The sequence below is a fragment of the Notothenia coriiceps genome, unplaced genomic scaffold, assembly GCF_000735185.1.
Source record: "Notothenia coriiceps isolate Sejong01 unplaced genomic scaffold, NC01 NC01_scaffold00015782, whole genome shotgun sequence".
In the NCBI taxonomy this organism is placed as follows: Eukaryota; Metazoa; Chordata; class Actinopteri; order Perciformes; family Nototheniidae; genus Notothenia; species Notothenia coriiceps.
In genome coordinates, this window is record NW_011348483.1 from 205274 (window position 1) to 223727 (window position 18454).

The 18454-nt window shown below is 39.6% G+C and overlaps 1 protein-coding gene across 3 annotated transcripts in view; it reads right to left on the reverse strand.

Annotated features, from left to right (window-relative positions):
• Positions 1-561: 561 nt before the first annotated feature.
• The window catches only part of pkig (protein kinase (cAMP-dependent, catalytic) inhibitor gamma), a 42646-nt gene continuing 24753 nt past the window's right edge, over positions 562-18454 (reverse strand). For 2 of the 3 annotated variants that reach the window (XM_010775483.1, XM_010775485.1), the window contains exons 2-3: positions 3407-3588; positions 562-1257 (exon numbers count right to left, since the gene is read on the reverse strand). In XM_010775483.1, the coding sequence (XP_010773785.1) occupies positions 1175-1257; positions 3407-3560 (237 nt within the window). In that variant the 5' untranslated portion in view covers positions 3561-3588 and the 3' untranslated portion in view covers positions 562-1174. Of the gene's footprint in view, positions 1258-3406; positions 3589-3988; positions 4366-18454 lie in introns of those variants that run through there. The other variant, XM_010775484.1, reaches the window with a different exon arrangement.

Sequence of the window (18454 nt, forward strand, 5' to 3'; positions counted from 1 at the left end):
GCATTTTTGAATATAATAAATAAGTGTTGAGGGGTCTGTATATTATCAGCATAAAAAAGACAGTTACTACAAATATCTTTAAGTAATTCCTCTAGGTTTCTTCACTATGAAATAAAGGCACCGAGTCATTCATACTAAAAAAAGGGAATAAGTTGAAGCCTTTTTTTAAACTTTATTATTTGCCACTTTTGTTTGTTTGTTTGTTCACCATGTAAAGCGGCCTTTGGTCCCTCGAAAGGTGCTGTACAAATGTCATCTATTATTATTATTATTATTATTATGCTATGAGATAAATTTGTATCTCTACATCTCAATCCTCTGTTTCTTTACGTATAAAGGAGATAAATGGGAACACTGGGAGCATGTTAGGTGGAAACGTAACCACTGCCTTCCTGCGGCCATGCTAATGTCCACAAAAGCTGTATTCAATAATATTTATGGCTTTGGAACGACTCAGCAAACTGAACTCATTAATCCCGTTGGACAGCTCTCAGACCTGCAGCGTCCCCCACTGCTTCGAGGGGAAAGCTACTCACGCTTCAAAGCATAAAACACAAAATGTTACAGTAATTCATAAGTATTTTATTACACAAAGAAAATTGCTATCACAAAGTTATCACTGAACATTAAGCAATAAATATGAAGTCTGTACATGACAGTATAATGGCGACTATGTTTCGTTACTCAGAAAAAGAAAGGGACTTGCGGTGTAATTGAACAAGAGGGTCACAAACACACACGCATACATAGAAAGAAAATGACAAACAGATGATTATGATTATCCATGACTCAGTTCCATACCGGGCTGGAACAACGTTTTTTTAATTTTTTTTTTATAAATGGATTCTGTTCAGCAACTCCACAGAGATAAATCCAAAGTTTATGTGCTTTCTCGTCTCCTCCCCCGGGAATATAAATGACCAGCAGAGAATGAAGCAAAAGAGCAGCATCTCAATAGTCAGCTGTTTTTCTGCTCTGCTCCGCGTGTTACAATCGGATCCAATGAAAGGCGAACATTTGGGGCCGCTGGAGCTCCAAACAGGCTGGCAGTGAGCGAAGGTGTCCTCGTGTCCACATAGGACAACCAATATACACTCTTTCTTTTCTTTTCTCTCGCTTCCTTCTTTACTTTTCAATTCCTTGGCTTTGCCGCCCTTTTGGTCTCTGGCTGAGTTTAGGACGGGCCTCCCCCTCCCTGGGCGTCTTGGCTGGTGGAGCCCTCGGCCTCAGGGGCTGGGGAGGCCCCCGGGTCGCCTCCTGGAGGAAACAATATGCAACAAAACATCCGTCAAATATTATAGATAATATCGAGCTCAAGAGTGGTTTCGCATCGTTTGTACAGCCTGTAATAAATCTGCTCCCAAGAGGAAAGAATAATGAGAATTCTGAGGAAGGAACTACAACTTCCTGTAGCTAAGTGTAAAGATTCAAGTTCTAAAAGCTTTATTGTCAAATGCACAGCAGCAGCTACAGTCTAGAGATGGCAATGTAACATCTTAAATCCCAGGCTCCTCCAACAATGCAACATACATAAATATAAAAACAATAAAACAAATCTAAAAAACAATAAAATAGTTATCCTGCAAGACCGTGTGCAAGTAATGCAGATGAAGTCAACTTTATACTAGGGCTGTACCCGAATATTCGAATATTCGTTCGTTGGTCAACTATTCGGGTTTCAATTTCATTATTCGGATATTGTTTTTTTTTTTTTCTAAATGTATGCTATTAATAAAGGCAAATTGCCATATTCTTATACTATATTTAATCTTTTGAATTGTACTGTTAAAATGCGGAAATATATACAATCTCAGCCTGTGCTCCTGACATCGCTTTCACTCACAGTCACGAACGAGAACGGCACGGTTCATCTCGCTTCACACACCTGAACACAAAATGCAGAAGACTTCAGCTGTGTGGGACCATTTTAAATTGGACGACGGTAAGTAAATATGTGCCAAATATGCGACAAGAAACTGGCCTACCACGGTGGCACAACAACTCTGAAAAGTCACCTGGATGCTGTAAGTAGTAGCCTAGCTTAGCTTAGCTGTTTTCAAGTTGCCCTGTTGTAATGTTTGCGAGTACTGAGACAATAAATAAATATAAAATCGTAATAGTATGCTCTTTCTGCTTAACAGCTCGTTGTCAGGTGTCTCGGATTCGGAGCGTGTTATGAAACCTTTTGGAAAAATGTTATTTAAAAAAAATACAAATCTCTCCGCACCGAATATTCGCTACTGATTACTACCGAATATCCTGAGCCCGAAAAATGGTATTCGGGACAGCCCTACTTTATACATGTCAAAGATAAATGATAAGCTAAATGTAGCAGAGAATGTTGTAAGTGTTGTAAGTATTTCCAAATGTGAGGTTTCCCACAAGAGTGACGTAAGATTGGGTAACATGTCAACATGTCTTTGACTGAAAAAGGAAGTAAGCAAGAACAAGGAGGCAACACACACAATGGCCAGAGAGGCAACATCTGCGTCACGTTCAGACAGCTTGACACGCTGCTGAGATTAGAGGAAGAATCTGTCATTGTGCTGCCGCCACGACTCACTTATCTCCGAGGCAACAACAGCCAGGTGTCACTGAGTCTGCCAGCTGAGCAGCGCCACTTGTTTGGGTGCTTTGGAGCTTTGAGACACAGACAAAGCCGTCTAGTTTCTGTTGAAGGACACGTTTGACATGAACTCTGGGTAACTTTTTGACAAACTTCAAAACATGGCAAACAACTCAGCTTATTTTGCTCCAGATGTTTCCTGGAAGATTTTAACATTTGTGAGGACGTTTTATTGGAAAACTCAGCGATGAAAATGTACCAGTAACACAGTGCAGACTTTAGGCAAAGGACAACGACAAAGTCCTTCTTTGTACATATATACGTTTATATTTCCAACGAGTTACGGTAGCCTCTACACACCTTTTCCTTTTCCTCATAATAAATCCAATACATTGTTAGCGAATAATCAGCCAAGTTTTACTCCTTTTTCGTCATTTGGTGCCACTGGTCAGACACTGACACCTTTTAGGTCATTTCTTATAGTTTGTGGTCATAAAGGTTCGAAGTGCAGCTTCTTTGTCATTACGCGATACAGGACTGCACAAGGAAAGGCTGTCGTAGCCTTTTCACACAGATATTTAAATATTTAAATTGAAATGTTATAAAATGATCAGTTTCCCTTTACACCTGATCAATCATCAACTCTTCCTGTCAGACCATGACTTGTCTTACATTTCTTTTACAGCAACTAAAATGGCCATATACTAAATCTAAAAGCTAAATGAAGACCTTAGCCTTAGATAAAAGTGTTTTGTGAACCCAGCACCAGGTCCTTGGTATGCATACACACACACATTACCTCTGCTTTCACACTGTGTGTTCATGTGTGTGTTGACTGACCTGCAGCCTTGAGGTCCATCCCTGCCAGGTCTTTGGTGAGTTCACTAGTGCTGGCCGCTCCTTTTCCCTTCCCTTCAATGTCGGGCACTGCGTTCCTGCGGCCTGTGCGATCACAGTTGATGAAGTCTGAGTACGACGTCTCCACGTCCATCATCTGTCCATGACCAGCGCTCTCATTACACCTGCCAAGAGGGAGGAGGGGGGATGTCAAGTGGCTGCGGAGGTGTAGCACATAAATCACCCCGCTGTCTCCCTTCAATAGTCTGCAGGACCCGTGGGAGGACGTATCACTGTGTCTGGTGAATTTCTACTTCAGCAGAATCAATCACAAAGTGCTTTTTAAAAAGGTTGAGCAGTGCAGAGTGAGAACAAGGCAGAACATGAGCAATTGAGCAGCAGGGGGAATACAAAAAAGGTGTTAACAACTCCTATGTCTGCACAGATTAATAGCACTCCGCCAATAGAATGTCCTAATTACATCAGGAAAAACAAAAAAGCTGCATCGAATCTCCAACTCAGGCTCTCACTTGCCTAGTCATACCTCTCAACCAGAGTCCATTTGTCTGTCTGAAAGGTACTTACACAGCAAAGGGTTTAGAAAAGAGAGAGAGCACTGATCAATATGGAGAGAAAGAGCTTGAAGCCATTCAAAGCACCAGCAGAGGTGTGGCCAGAAAAGTGCCCCAGCTAAAAAGTCAGTAGAGCTCCGAATCCGCCATTCATTCCTCTTCTGTTTCCTGTTCTCAGTCCATATTTAACTGGGTCACGGATCCTGCCAACCACTACAACCCTATACAGCTGGAAACTCCTCAGAGAGAACAGGACAAAAAATAACACTGCCCCAGAAAAAAGAAAAGGAGTAGTTTGATGTAGTATGAAGTTGTCCTCTAATAAATATAAACAAATTGTCACAGCTGTTCTTCTCCTGCAGCTTTAGTCTGAACATCCCCCGTGGGCCCGCACACATTGTAGAGATCCCACGGCTCTGCATGGGCAGCATAACTGACTACATTACAGCGAGCCTGTAAAAAAGCATGTAACACGACAGCTGATCTCTCAGAAACACGANGTGTTTGTGGTCTACGAAGTAGGGATGCACCGAATATTCGGCCACCAAAAATTATCGGTCGAAAATGGTTAAAAAGGCCCTTTCGACTTTCGGCCGAAATATCAGCGAATGTCAGAGAAGTGGTGAAAGTCTTTGCAGTTACACCCCCTCGAGAAATGTCAGCTGAACACGTTTTACAAATCGCAATCTGCGCCTCTTTCTCTGATATTTTGAAATATCTCCAAGCGGCAGACATGTTGGCTGTGAGCCAGCCGCGAGCATGGTCGCGCAGCGTGCTTGTCGCCGCGTTTTGATTACGTCATCACAACAACACGTTAGGTTACCAAATTTATAGGTGCATTTGTTGTTGTTGAAGGCCTGGCTGTTACAGTCTTTATTTACACTATTTTGTTGTGGGCCAACTGGCCTAGATGTTTATGCAGTTTTAAAGCACCTTGGCTTTGTTCTGAATGCACTTTGTTGTAGTTATCCTACAGAGAAAAGAAAATGCACTTGACTTGGAATTAATGTACTGTATGCATTCAAAAGTGCTGAATAAATGTTTTATGGACCCATAATAGTGATTATTAGTTAAGTTAAGTTAAGTTAAGTTAAGTTAAGTTAAGTTAAGTTAAGTTAAGTTTAAGTTAAGTTAAGTTTTGCCATAATCATTTCTTTTTCCATAATCAGGTAGCTGAACAACATTGGTAAAAAATGTATACATTTTCTATTAGGCCTTTCGGTTTTCGGCCAACTGTTTCCTATTTTCGGTATCGGTTTCGGCCAAGAATTTCCCATTCGGTGCACCCCTACTACGAAGTAAATACAGAGATGACTTTAGTGTCAAATTTCACAAGAAACCAACAAACTTATCCTATTGTTGTTTTAATGACACACACCCAATGTTTAGTTAACCAACATGTTAACTGACTGTTGCTAAAAAAGAGTTTAATTTGGCTAAAGCTTATTTACTTTCTTGCAGTGCTAGATGATAAGACGGACATCACATCACTTGCATGTCTGCTTGTATGAAGATATCGGCAGACATAGCGTAGCATAAAGACCTGAAAGAAAGGGTAACAGCTAGCCTAGCTCTGTCCAAAAGCAGCACTGTTACCCTTTCTTTCAGGTCTTTATGCTACGCTATGTCTGCCGATATCTTCATACAAGCAGACATGCAAGTNTATATATAGATAGATATATATATAGTGGGATGATATATATAATCCGGGACAGTTTGCTAATTGTAAAATTAGTCTAATTAGTGTCGGAATTTTTAATTAACTAGCTACTATACTGGTACAGACTGTCAAATAAATATATATATATATATATGTACACACACATCTCTTCCTTTTATGATTAATTCACCTATTCATCCATTTCCTATTTAATTTCACTTCTTTCATTATTATTACCGTTATTTTTCTAATCACCAACTATTGTAATGTTGCTGATATACATTTATGGTTGTTTAAATCAGTTTTACAATCGCAAATGCCTCAAATATTTACTGGTTTTCTTTATCTTATATCATTGTAATTCAAAGCGACATTAGAAATTGATTTCATACAAACAGCTTCAACTAACAGTTATTTTCATTTTTGATTAATCTACAGATTTGTTTTCTAGAAAGACATACCCATCATAGTTTCCTAGAGCACCAAATAATATCATTGAATTTATTTTTTGTTTTGTCCTACTAACAGACCAAAGCCCAACACCATTTTGTGTGTGAAGCAAATCAAACTAAAACAATTTGTTATCAAAATTGTCCGCTCATTAAAATGATGATGCACTGTGTCAAACTTGTGACATTTTAAAGTAAACTAAAAGGAATAACAAGACAAGAACAGACTTTCAGAGCACCATGTCTGAAAAGTGAGACGTTTTTTTTCAGCTCTCTGTACTTTTCCAGACACTCAGCAGAGCACCCACATCTAAATATTTTCCACTTGGACGCAGCACCTTTCACAGAGTTATGTCCACATGCTGATAATGTCCCTGAGAGCCTGGAGCTTACACAGACATAAATGAATGTGGCTGGAAAAGTAAACAAGATAGTAACTTTTCAGAAATGTTTTTCTCAAGAGGCATGAATCACTTTAACTCAGAAGTACTCAGATCTTCTACTTACTTAAAAGTAGAAAAACTAAAGTTTAGAAATATTGTATCGCAATTAAAAACACTGCATTCAAATCGAGTATAAGCATCCAAGTCAACCGTACAAAAAGCAAAATAATTGCTTGTGTCAAATGGACAATTTTAGAAAAATGTATATTACATTCTTGGATTTTTTTATGCATTAATGTATAAACAGCTTTGGGTAAAAAGCTCATCTTAATGACTTTATATACTGCTATTTTAAAGGGGCCCTACTATGCTAATGTTCAGGTTTCATATGTGTATCTTGTGTCTGTACTGTGACATGTCCATGCTTTAGTGTTCTGCTAAAGCACCTCTTTTCACCCTCTGTCTGAAACCAGAGCCAAGTCTGCTCTGATTGGTTAGCTGGCCGGCTCTGTTGTGATTGGTCAACCACTTATGGCGCATTTCCACTACAACGCGTGCCCGTTTTTGGTTGCGTTTCCACTAGGCGTAGTTCCGGCTAGCGGGTCGTTTTTCACAGTTTTCTGGCTCTCGAGGTTCTTTCCGGGCCAACAACCGGGTGAGTATGCTAAACTAGTGAGAGAATCGCTGGCAACTACAACAAAATGAACATATTTGACCGTGATTTAATTGTAATAAACGTTTCAAAATGATGCCGAAGTAACAACATACTGATACCGGTTAGTAAAAACCATGAATGAATGCTTTGACAGGCGAAAAACCTTTTAAAATGCTTGTTTTCTAAATAGATTGGCTAAGCTAACGTTGTATATGCTCCGACCGTCCACACTCACAACAACGGCCTATACAGACATAAATAAACCAGCGACTGTATTCGCCATGACACAGACAGTCTGTGGTTTGTACTTGTTTAACTTCTGTCTAGTTCCTGAACAGATATGAGGAGCAGTGAGCTCTGAGGGCTAACAGCTAACGGCTGATGTTGCTTTTGTGTTTCGCATTGAAGATGACGTCACGGCTCCGCCTACACTGCGTTACTATAGTTACCACCCCAGTTCCTAAACGGTGATGGAAACGCAGCATAAAGTGAGCCTGGCCTACCAAGGCCTAACTACACCGTACTAAGGCTCTGCAGTGGAAATGCGCGATTAGAGATGTCCCGCCCCTTAACCTATCACGTACAATGTGTTGGAGCGCTAGCCAATAGAAGAGCAAGTGTTACATATCGATGTCACTATGTTAAGAAAGTTTATGTTTTGTATTTTAATCTAGTAAATTAAGTTATTAGGTAATAAAATAAAATAAAAAGAGAAGAAGTAAAAGCTAAAAATAGATCAACTCCAACTATTTTTTACAGTATTTGCTAACTATAGTTTTTATAATCGGTAATGAAATCAGTTTCTCCCGACACATTTCTGTTTTCCTTGTGAAGAGTCTTGAGGATGTTTGGTCTAAACGAGCAGTTGCGTCAACATTTAGATGAGATAGAGATGTGAGATTTATTTTTAAGGTGTGGTTGGAGGGTGTTGTTATCTCGGTCCTTTTCCAGCGCCCCTTCGCAGCACCTGCTCCTGACTCAGCTGTGAGTCATGGCTGGTTGATGAGACTCAGTCACACCAGGCGGGGATTCCCTCTCGCCTCATGTTTCTACACTCTGTTCACAGTCTGGTGTGTCCGTCCTCTCGCCTGTAAAAGCCTTCATCGATCACGGTTTATTTACAGTTTTCGGGGCCTCGGGACACAGTGTTGGTAATGTAACCGTCACTTAACTCCAAACATGGAAATGGAATCCTCGTATGTGTGACCTTGTTACTCTTACTGTGGTGTGTGTGAAGGGATATTATGATGCTTAAGGACTGATATTGATTGACCCAGCTGTTGCTAAGTGAGCTGTGCTAACAAAAGGGAACATCAAGTCCGTCTCTTTAGGGCTTTCTACGCTCTCCTGCCATCTGTTTAAAAAATGAGAGGACATTTTGGTTTACTAGTTTGTGCTCGGTCAGAGAAGGAAGTCACTGCTTTTAATGAAAATATATTTAGAAAAGGAAAACATGTTACATAAGTGTTTGTTTGTGAGCTTTACTTTTCTGGTTCAGTGATGAGTGTGATTTGTGTTAACTGAAAGTCATGACTGACTTCCTGTGCAGAGGCAGGTCAAAAATGTGATGTGGTCATCTGGGTGGAAACACTTAGTCATTTGAGATTTTCTCAAAGCAATAGTTTGAAGTATCTGGAGATCTGCTATTTGCTTTCTTGCATCTCTTCATGGCTGTTTTGCCTGTTTTTGTATTTATTTGCATCTCTCTGTGGCCTTTTTGTGTCCTACGCCTCTGGCTGCTTTGTGTCTTTGTGTACAATTTGCGCTTTTGTGTCTGTTGAGCATCTCTTTGTTGTTGTCTTTTGTGGTCATTTGATCGACTTTCCAGCAACAGATTGTGGACAGCTGCTTCGTACAAAAGGCTCCCTTCACCTAGTGGGCTTCAGTAATCTTGCTCCTCTGCTAAGTGCTACACATTATATTACTAATGTAACAATGCAAATGCATTACATCCACGCCTTCTTAGTGCATGTTCATATGGAGAACATATTAACAAATGCATTTATTATTCTTGTGCAAAGTGCTTAACTAAACAGCCTACCTCCGCCATTTCAGCCTCATTTCCCAGCAGCTTATATCCACTGATAGTCCCTATAAACCTGAAAAAACTACTCTAATGTAACATGTTTTTTCAACCAAATTATGTTTGTTTACATGCTAGGAAAGGGGTGCCCAATACGTCAATCGCGTAAATCAAAGGTAGTGTGGGTACTGTAGATTGAATGGTATGGAAAAAAAATAAAGAAATAAGAAAACATTATTTTTTTTCAAACATTTTTTTAAAGTTACCCAATCATCCATCGGCATTTGCCAGTTGATTGACGTACAGGTAAGCCAGTCTGAGTTGTATTGTGCCATACAGGTTCATGCAGTTATGAGGGGGCCTCACCTCCTCATCTGAAGTGCACATACGGCGCACTATTAAGCGCTTATGCGGCGCAATTAGTGTAAGCTCACCACAGTTTACATTTAGTAAGTAGGACATTTAGTCCACTAGCACCCCCCCCACTCGCTCGCGGCACAGATTGGGCAGGGGCGGCCCTGTAGGTAGATCATTTGGGCTTGGTCATTTTAAAAGTATCTCCCAAGCTGAAAAAGTGTGGGCACCCCTGTGCTAGAGTAACTAAGGGAGTGAGCTTCTACATGTACTATGATGTACACTGTAGCTGCTCCTGTCTGTTCCTGTTACTCACACACATCCACTTATGTCAGATTGTTCTGACATATTATCAATTATTCCTTTTTGAAGAGGCAGAGGAGTGACAGCTCGATGCAGAGAAACGCCCAAAACACCCCGAACACAGCATAATAAAAATAATAGAGAAAATCCAGGCAGAGGGCTGCAGGATCTCACCATCAATTGTGGTGTGTCATAAGTGATGATTCAGAGGGAGGATATTTTTGAGTGAATACATGTTGTGTTTTTAAAGGGAAACTTCTTTCTTATTTGTGGCTTTTTTTAAAACAATACTATTTTCAGAAGGCAGAAGACAATCCAATCCGATATCTCAATATCTGCAGTAAGTGCAAAATTAACAGAACAGCTGTTAAAGGGTCTCTATTATGCTTTTTCGGTATGGGCCCTTCGGTTCGGTACACGTGTGTACCGAAGTGTACCGAACGAATATAACGTAAAACTTAAAAAATTGAGAACGTGAACAACTTCTTGGAAGTAATCTCAGTTGCTGCGTCGCAGCATTCAGAGTAATTTGCTTACATTGGGTTCAACGCGTCATAGAGCGACCAAGTCATTTCATTGGACGAGAGGCATACTATGAGAGCTGGTCACAGGGATGCGTTCAAATGTAGTCAGTAATTTGAGGAACTGTCGAAATGGCGAACGCGAAATGGCGAAGTTGAGCTCGAAAATCCTCCAGCATCATTGAAGTCTCCGGTTTGGGAACATTTTGGTTTCGCAGTTACGTACAAGGATGACGGACAAAGACAGGTGGACCGAACCAAAGCTGTTTGTCGGCATTGTTAAACTAAAATTGGTTATGCGGCTGGCAATACTTCAAACTTGCACACTCATTTGAAAAGGCATCACCCGAACGTGAATATCACCGGTACCAAAAGAAAAAAGACTGAAGTGCAAACCCAACTCCCGCTAGCATTTAAGCCTCCACCACTCGCAACAAGTTCAGACCGAGCCAAAGCTATTACAAACGCCAAATATCCTTATGTTGCCATGTTAGCAAAGCGCTACCTGGCTGTATCTGCTACCTCTGTCCCTAGAGAGGGTGTTCTCCACAGCAGGAGACATTGTTAGTGCCAGCAGATCTGCCCTTTCGGCAAGCAATGTGGACAAGTTAATTTTTCTTTAAAAAAACATGAAAATACAATGACAAGCAAGTCCTAATGTCAAGCTGGCTGCTTAGGTACTAGTACAGTGCAGTTCAAATACAGATTATTTCAGTTCATCGAAATGCTGCACCTTAATGTTTATTTTATTATATTTTGTATTTATTTGAGTGAATACATTATTCACAGTTTAATAATAATAAAAAAAATATATATATATATTTTATGTTTTGTGATAATTTTTTCTGCTGTACCGTTAGTACCGAACCGAACCGTGACCTAAAAACCAAGGTACGTACCGAACTGAAATGTTTGTGAACCGTTACACCCCTACACAGTAGAGACACAAAATACTGATATGAACCTGAAAATGTGCATTAAAGGGTGTAGCATTGTTTTAGCTTTATTCCACTATAACCGTTAAGGGTTTCTAACACTATTAAATCAGCCCTCTTACTGGTGAGTTAGTGTTTAAGCACAGCGGCTCACCTGCCACATTGATCCTGCTAACCTGGAGAAAAGTCATCAGACCTTTTGTACCGGCACGCTTAACCTCACAGGTTGCCTTCACAGTTTTAATAGATTTTTCTGACCCAGAGGCTTTAGTACCTCGTTGCATCTCTGACCTTCTAATCCACAGCGAGCAAATATTAGCCTGAAGTTTGTCAGGCAGGGAGCAGAGAGTCGATCCACACGCGTAGTGAAAGCTTGAACAAAGCGGATATCTAAAGCCATTAACACTGTGGGTCTTTCATTTTCATAAAACAGCTTTGTGCTGGATTGATTTCCATCTGCACATTATGGCAACAATTAGTAGCGGATTGAGAGAAAATGATACGACCATTTCAGTTGTAATTGTTTAAGCAATCCTTTCAGAAAAATTACCCGTTTCTGCTTCTCATATGAGAATATTTTCTGATTTAATGTATTCTATGACAGTTGGCTGAATATCTGTGGGGTTGTGGACGTAAAAGAAAAACAAGAAATTCGAGATGTCCCTCTGGGAATGGGATATTTCTGCAGATATTCTGTGGATAAATCGACTAATTGAGAAAAGAATTTGTAGGCAATTGGTAGTTGCATCCGTTATCATCATGATCAATTGTTCTGATATTATATTTCAGCCTTCATACTGCTTTTGTAAAGTGTAGTAATATAAGAAGTAGAAGGCAGTAGACATTATTCATTTACAAAAAAAATGGTTTGTCCTTCATTATCAGGATATCTTTATTAGTCCCACAGAGGGGAAATTTATATATTTGAAAATACTTTGTTACATTGTTCAATATATTACATTTACTGTGTCCATAAATTACATTTTTTATAACCAATTTTATAACTTTATAAAACAATTAGTCGATCATCAACAGAGAATATCCAATGCAACTTATCAGGAGAAACAGTTTCAACCTTTTTTCATGCAAAAACTCTGGTTTTATATGTTGGTAATTTAATTTGTCTCCACCGCAGGCTTAGGGAAAATCACTCCTCTCTGACATTTTACAAACTAAAAAACAAATTGAATAAACAAAATAATCTATAATTAACATCAGAGAGTGTGTGTTGTTTATGAAATGGTGGAAGCCATTTATATGCATTTCTTTCTGCCTCACTGATCTCCCAAGCAATGCAGGGAATTGATCTCCAGAGTGCTCCGACGTGTGGAGAGGGGAACACAACTCAACGATTGATTTTTCATTTGTCTGTAGCTTTTTCTGAAGAAGCAGCCTTCACCCCGGCCTTTTGTTTTATTCATCAGTTCACTAAAGACTTTTCCACGCGGCGGCTGATGCTAATAGCCTCGGTCAGGCTTCTTATCTCCTGTTCGTTGACTGATTCATAATGCCTTCAGGCGCAGGAGCTCAGTGCACTCGTTTAGGTTGCCAATTATGCGAGAGTGGCAGCGATCACTCTCCGTAACTCTGCTCAGGGAGGTGATAGAAAATTGCATGGAGCATCCAGCATTATCCGTGATGACTCAGCATGTCTGACAGAGGAGATGGAGACTTCTGCTGCGACCTAAACAGTAAGATTGAAACTCTAAAGTAAGCTTTTGTTTTGTGGGAGAGATGTGTGTGTTCCCCAGGAAAAGATTGAAACTCTAAAGTAAGCTTCTGTTTTGTGGGAGAGATGTGTGTGTTCCCCAGGAAAAGATTGAAACTCTAAAGTAAGCTTTTGTTTTGTGGGAGAGATGTGTGTGTTCCCCAGCAGAGAAAGCTTGCTGCAATATTCACTTCTGCAGGGGAAATAAGGACGTCACACACAAGCTTCCCATAAGAAAAGGAAGGAAATAAGGTGTATACACCAGAGTTCAATGGACAGGGCTTTTTATTTATTTATGAGAGGAGGACCGGAGAGAGGAACAACAATGCTAACCCCGATGAGGAAATACAGCTCCCTTGTGTTTTGAAGTGGGCTTGTTGTCAACAGGGCAGCTGCTGACATCATGTGAATAGGCAGAGCCCACACCACATTTGTCAGGGCCGAGAGGCAGCGAGCAGGAGGGCAAAGATCCAGCGACGTGGTGCTCCACGCTGGGTAACACTTAGCACTGGAGGGTGGGTGGATTCGGATGAGTCGTCTGAAGCAGTTCGGGTCTGCACGCAGGGACTCGAGAGCAGATCATTACTTTGGTAAGATAAGACCGTTTGTTGGGATCTTGATTCATGTTTTGATGCATTGCTTGACCACAAGAATTGTTGAGTATTGGTTTCTTATTCAGATGAAGACGTCCTTCATTCAGAAGTAGGAGTGTTATGGGATTGTATTGGAACCTAAATGGTAGGGCTGCTCAATTAATCGTATTTTAATCGCAATTACGATTTTGGCTTGCAACGATTATGAAAACAACATAATCGAAATAAAAAGATTATTTATTTTTTGGTTTTTCAGTTGAATTTTACTTAAAGTTCAGGGTAATCAACCGTTAAAAACATACTGTTCATTTTTTTTTCAATAAATGGATGTTTTCAAAGTAAATGGATAATCGTTTTTAATAATCGAGATTATGATTTTTGCCATAATCGAGCAGCCCTACTAAATGGTTAATTTGATGAGTAGAGTGTCAGGAAATGAATCGGCAACAATTTTAACAGTCAGTTAATTGCGTTAAGTCATATTGTTCTTCTACAGCTTCTCAGATGTATTGATTTGATGCTTTTCTCTGTGTTGTACCATTTTAAACTAAATATATTAGCATTTTGGACAAAACAAGATATTTGCAGACATCACCTGGGCCTTTGGAAATATGTTATAGACATTGTTTTACAACTATTAATAGGCGATGACTATCCAGAGTATGTTCCTGATTTATTGATAAAATCGATGTTTTAAGTAACATCTTCAAATGTCTAGTTTTTCCAACAAACAATCTGAACCATTAATATATTCACATTTTGGTTTAAAAAAGATGTTTGAAGACATCACTATGGTCTCTGGTAATCTGTACTCAAACAGCTATAGGCGATTGATGTGCAAAATATATTTTTCGATTTGGGAAAAATGCATGTCTGAAGTTTAAAGTGCCATCTTCAAATGTCTGGACGAACAGTAAAAAATCCAATAAATACGTTTATCATGTATATTTATAGTATACTTTAATATTGTCTGCTTATCTGTATTATTGTGTTGCATTGTTGAAGAAGCCTGTGACCTAAGATTTTCAACGACATAATTACTCAAACAATACCATTAAATCCTCACATTTTAAAGATCATTTAAGGTATTCTTGCTGCAAAATAACTAAAATGATTATTTATTTACCATTTGGATACACTTTATAAACCAAATGATAAATCAAGGAAAAGGATACCGATTCATCAAAAATGATACTTAGTTTTTACCTTTTATTATTTTAATTTACTTTATTACATTATCTTAACATTAGTTCATTACTTATGTAGGGTTAAATATGGCCATAGGAAAAGTTAAGATGCTTCACATCACTCCGGTTCTGAGATCATTACACTGGCTTCCAGTCGACCAAAGAATTTATTTTAAAATACTACTGCTAGTTTTTAAATCACTAAATGGCTTAGGACCGAGGTATAGACGACCTCCTCCATCACTGTGAAGCATCAAGATGTCTCAGGTCCTCTGGGTCGGGTCTGCTCTCTGTTCCGAGAATAACCACTAAACATGGAAAAGCAGCTTTTAGTTATTATGCCCCGACAATTTGGAACAAACTGCCCAAATCGTGCACGTCCGCCGAAACACTTTTATTAATTAAAAACTTACCTATTTGCCGCTGCTTTTAATTGAGCTGCCCATACTCACACTGCAGTATGCCTTCTAGTCATTTATTCTGTACCTGCTGTGTTTATTTAATTTATTTCATTATCTTTGCTTTTTATGCCTGTTTTTTTAAATGCCTTTTTAATAATGTATTTATGCTGTATTTGTTCTTAAATGTCTTTTGCTTTTAATCTGTAAAGCACTTTGAATCGCCACGTGCTGAAAAGTGTTATATAAATAAAATTGCCTTGCCTTCAAGAATCACGGAAGCTCTTTTCCTTTTCAGTAAATGCAGCAGAGTTAGTTGGCGCTTGTGTGTAGATGCCTCTAATAGACGTGGAAATCAGCAGAGAAGCAGTGTGGGTTATGGCAGATAATGTGAGTTTATTACACACCTATCGTGCTGTCAAGGCTCCACCGGGATGGCAGTGATCCGGCCTCTCTAATGGGCCCAGTGTAAGTGTGTGTGTGCTGACTCATATTCCCCCGGAGAGCTCTAAGGCCTTTGTTCCCAATATCTACATGCTGAAACCTCTCCCGTTACATGTCACCTCGCCCAGTGTGACACGTTCATGTTTAAACACGTCATGAAGGAAATCTCAGTGTGCAGCTGTTGTGCTTTGTGTCTCCATAATGCAGCTCCTTTCTCTCAGTATAGAAAATCTTTCAAATCAGTTCCTGAATGAACCTTTGCTTAGAGGATATTCCCACATTGGAAATTATCCACACTTTAAAGAGGAAATATTATATTCTGCCCATCTTCAGGTTCATATCTTTTATTTTGTCCCTCTACTGTGATGTTTACTGGTTTAATGTTCAAAATGTTGAATGCTGCAGCACCTCTTTTCACCCTCTGTCTGAAACCAGAGCCCAGTCTGCTCTGATTCGTTAGCTGGCCTGCTCTGATGTGATTGGTCAACCGCTTAGAGATGTCCCGCCCCTTAGCCTGTCACGTGCAATGTGTTTGAGCGCTAGCCAATAGATGAGAGAGAGTTGCATAATGATGTCATTTTCTTACGGAAGTCAACAAAGGAGTCCAATGGAGGCGTTTCAAGCAGGGGGGGACTTTGGGATTTTAGTCTTTGCAGACCATTAACATGCACATAAAAGAATAGTGCCTCATTAAGAGGTGGAAGTGCAAAGCGAGTTCAGCTCATGACCCAAGCTGCATACATTTCCCTTTGAGGATTGAGTTGGTATTGTCTTGGGTGAAAATTCACACCTGTGACATTTGTCTGGTGGTAGAGTTACGAGATGCAGCTGTGTTGAGTTTCCCTCTGTACCCACACCCTGGCCTTTTCCACATAAAGGAACCCTTTTTATTTAACTAGGGCACGCACGCAGAGAGCCGTGTAAGTCATCATTTCTGTGATGTGTTGTGAATGATGCAAGGCTTGAGTCATAGGTCAATTATATTTCACGCCTTTAAGAAGACATATACTGTACGTGTACACTCAGTCATCCATAAAGAAACACGTCGGGTTGAAGCAGCAACACATCTTGTTCATTGTTTGAAACATTTCTCAGACTGCATTAGCTAGCTTTAGTGTCTACAATGTGACCTTTTATTGCTGTTTTAATGTGTTATAGTTTTTGGACAAAACAACTACTTTCCCATTGGACTCTGGAACATTTCTAGACTTTTTTTCCCTGTTTCCTGACATTTACTGTCAAGACCAAGCACATCAATGTAATATGTTTATAAAAAGAATAGTTCCTTTGCCTGTGGCAACCCTAGATGGAGTGCTTGTTTTTTCTTTTATTCGCCTCATTGAACAAGAGATGCGTTCAGTCACGTAGAAGGTCATCAGTGTGTTTTACAGATTGTGTGCCTCCCAGTCACTTTACATGTTCATCTGCATAATACAAATCACAGCAGGTGAACAACAACAACAGAAACCTGCTTCAGTCAGTCAGTCAGTCAGTCAGTAAGCGCTACAAAAACCTCACTGTGCGCTGTGTGGATAAAGTGATTTTAAAACGCCATAAATCTGCTTCCACCACAGCTGAGCCCGGAGACACGAGAGCGTGAACACGTGAGCTGAGACAGAACATCCTCATCGTCCTTCCTCCATGGAAACGTATTAATGATCCTCATGTGCAGGCAAGCTAACTAATTGAACAAAGAAATAGCAATTAGAGGTAGATCCCATAAGCCACATAACAACTGGGCTGATGGAGTAGAAGGCAAACACAGATGCGTTTCTGCACTTGATACACAGTCAGTGCTGGTTGTTAGTTTGAATAGTGTTTCAGTTTATGCAGAACATGTTGCTAGTAGTGCTGGCTGGTTGTTTTGATATCAAAGCTTTGATTTGAAAATGCATTTAAAGTTGCTGGAAACAGATGAAGACTGACAAATTCAAATGCAGTCACCATACTCATAGTTCAAGACTAAACATTAAGCTTAGGACAACATGTTCAGCACAGGCTTTTATCCAAAAACGATGGTTCATTTATTTTATTTTGTAAGTTTAAAGCCTGCTATGAGATGGAAACAACATATTTCTAAAATAATTGCAGCGTGGGATGAGGGGATAGTTGCTAGCTGGCTAACTTAGCGCTAACACTGGAAACAGCTAGGCTAGCTCTGTCAAAAGGTAACAAATCAGCTTACACTTCTGAAGCGCACTCCTTAACAAGTTACGGGTGGTTTGTTTTATCTGTACAAACACTGAAGTGTAAAAATGACACATTGTGCGCTCGAGTATTTCTTGGCTTTCACCATTTTGCTGCTTTTGGATAGAGCTAGGCTAGCTGTTACCCTTTCTTTCAGGTCTTTATGTTACGCTATGTCTGCCGATATCTTCATACAAAGCACAGACATGTGAGTGATGTGATGTCCGTCTTATCATCTAGCACTGCAAGAAAGTAAATAAGCTTTAGCCAAATTAAACTCTTTTTTAGCAACAGTCAGTTAACATGTTGGTTAACTAAACATTGTGTGTGTGTCATTAAAACAACAATTCAACTGGCCCACTATTTTACCACTATTGGAAATCTTAATACATTTGCTCAAATTAAGCATGCTCATACTGACAGAACATATTGCCGTAAATTGCCATGATTCTTGTACCCCCCCCACCAATGTTTTTCAGCTACCTGATTATGGAAAAATACATGATTATGGCAAAACTTAACTTAAATAATAATCACAATTATGGGTCCATAAAACATTTATTCAGCACTTTTGAATGCATACAGTACATTCATTCCAAGTCAAGTGCATTTTATTTTCTCTGTAGGATAACTACAACAAAGTGCATTCAGAACAAAGCCAAGGTGCTTTAAAACTGCA